At 45.5% G+C, this 2,473-nt stretch overlaps 1 protein-coding gene across 1 annotated transcript; it reads left to right on the top strand.

The window, feature by feature from the left end:
- Positions 1 to 363: 363 nt before the first annotated feature.
- On the top strand, positions 364 to 687 carry LOC113855525 (uncharacterized mitochondrial protein AtMg00860-like). The gene has a single exon (XM_027487169.1). It carries the CDS (start codon positions 364 to 366, stop codon positions 685 to 687), a length of 324 nt encoding a protein of 107 aa, XP_027342970.1.
- The last annotated feature ends 1,786 nt before the right edge of the window (positions 688 to 2,473 follow it).

Here is a 2,473-nt window from a genome sequence, read left to right as displayed (position 1 = left end):
AAGATTGATTTGAGATCGGGATACCATCAAATTCGAGTGAAGAATGAGGATGTGCCTAAGACAACGTTCAGAATGCAGTATGGTCATTATGAGTATTTGGTGATGCCGTTTGGGGTGACCAATGCGCCTGTGGTGTTCATGGACTACATGAATAGGATCTTCCACGAGTTTTTGGATAAGTTTGTGGTAGTGTTCATTGACGACATCCTTATCTATTCAAAGACTCAGGAAGAGCAGGCAGAGCACTTGGGAATTATCCTGCAAATTCTGAGGGAAAGGCAGCTATATGCGAAATTCTCCAAGTGTGAATTCTAGTTGTCAAAAATTTAGTTTCTGGGGCATGTGGTGTCGAAGGAAGGAATCATGGTAGACCCTGCAAAAGTGGAAGCAGTGGCTGAGTGGCCGAGGCAGACGAATGTGACTGAAGTTCGTAGTTTTCTGGGACTAGCAGGTTATTATAGAAAGTTCATTGAGGGGTTTTCCAAGATAGTGTTGCCCTTAACAAAGCTGACTCGCAAGGGAAAGGAGTACAAGTGGACCAAAGGGTGTGAAGCTAGTTTCCTAGAGCTGAAAATAAGATTGACTTCAGCGCCGGTGTTAGCGCTACCCAACGCCAAGCAAAAATTTGATGTGTGTTGTGATGCATCAGGGCAAGGACTTGGTTTTGTTTTGATGCAAGACGGGTGAGTGGTCGCCTATGTCTCGAGGCAGTTACGTCCGTATGAAGTCAACTATCCGACACACGATCTGGAGTTAACCGCGGTGGATATTTCCCTTAAGGTATGGAGGCATTACCTATATGAGGCGAGGTTTGAAGTGTTCAGTGACCACAAAATTTTGAAGTACCTGTTTGACTAGAGGGAACTGAATATGTGGCAGAGGAGATGGATAGAATCCTTCAAGGACTACAACTTCACATTGTCTTACCACCCTGGCAAGACAAATGTGGTAGCCGATGCGTTGAGCAGGAAATCATTGCACGTGGTAGCAATGATGGTGAAAGAAACGGAGCTAATTGAGGAATTTTGGGACATGAATTTAGCCATGGTGGTGAGGCCAGGGAGTTTGTATTTCGGAGCGACGATGATTCACAATGACTTTTTAGTGTACGTCCGAGATGCTCAGCAGGGAGATGCCTTCTTGCAAGACATGATGAGACAGAAGGATGAGGGAAAGGACTTAGAGTTTCACCGTGATGAGAACGGGGTGATTAAGTTCTGAAACCGAGTGTGTATTCCTCAAGTGGATGAGCTGAGACAGATGGTGCTTAAGGAAACACATAAGAGCAGGATGAGTTTTCACCCCGGTGTAACTAAAATGTATTAGAACCTCCGGAAGAGTTTTTGGTGCAATCGAATGAAGAGAGATGTGGCCGAATATGTGGCTAAATGCCTAACATGCAAGAAGGTGAAGGTAGAGCACCAGCGTCCACCTGGGTTGTTACAGCCGTTAGAGATCCTTGAGTGGAAATGGGATAGTATTTCCATGGACTTTGTTTCTGGGTTGCCTAAGACTAGGAACAACCATGATGCCATCTGGGTGATAGTAGATTGATTGACCAAGGCTGCACACTTTCTCCCGATCAACATGAAGTATAAATTGGAGCGACTTGCGGAGTTATATGTACGGGAGATAGTCAAGCTGCATGGAGTGCCGACTAGTATGGTGTCAGATAGAGATCTGATGTTTACCTCGAGGTTTTGGGAGATCCTGCAATGGGCGTTGGGGACTAAGTTGAGATTGAGCTCGGCTTATCACCCACAGACTGACGATCAGACTGAACGAACCATCCAGTCCCTGGAGGACTTGTTGAGGGCTTATGTGCTCGAGCGACAAGGAACTTGGGAAGAGTGCTTGGCTCTGGTGGAATTCACGTACAACAACAGTTACCATGCTAGTATTGGAATGGCACTGTTTGAGGCCTTGTATGGGCAAAGATGCAGAACCCCATTATGTTGGTATGAAACCGAAGAGGCGACTCTATGTGCGCCGGATATGATCCAAAGGCAGAATGAGCAGATCAAAATAATTAGAGATAAAATGAAGACTGCCCAGGATCGACAAAAGAGCTATTATGATAAAAGGAGGAAGTCGTTGGAGTTTCAGGTGAGTGACCATGTATTTCTGAAGGTCTCGCCTGTAACTGGAGTGGGGAAAGCTCTGAAGTCTCGAAAACTATCTCCTAAGTTTATTGGGCCATTCGAAGTGGTAAGTTCGCACTGCCTCCAAATCTCTCGAACCTACATCCGGTGTTCCATGTGTCACAGCCTAGGCAATATGTTCCAGATCCTTCCAATATGATTGATCTTAACCCGGTTTAAGTAAGCGAAGACTTGTCGTATGATGTGTACCTGGTGAGGATTGCTGATCACCGTTTTAAACAGCTAAGGGGCAAGGACATCTCACTGGTGAAGGTAATATGGAGCTCAAGTGATGAGGGAGATGTCACATGGGAAACAAAGAGTAGAATGAG

Source organism: Abrus precatorius, unplaced genomic scaffold (genome assembly GCF_003935025.1).
Source record: "Abrus precatorius isolate BTA unplaced genomic scaffold, Abrus_2018 Scaffold1, whole genome shotgun sequence".
Classification (NCBI taxonomy): Eukaryota; Viridiplantae; Streptophyta; class Magnoliopsida; order Fabales; family Fabaceae; genus Abrus; species Abrus precatorius.
The sequence above is the reverse complement of the archived record's forward strand: the minus strand, read 5'-3'. Positions and strand labels throughout refer to the sequence as shown.

Excerpts from the sequence above, each read along its gene's own strand:
- LOC113855525 (XM_027487169.1), top strand. The coding sequence starts at position 364 with ATGGTAGACCCTGCAAAAGTGGAAGCAGTGGCTGAGTGGCCGAGGCAG.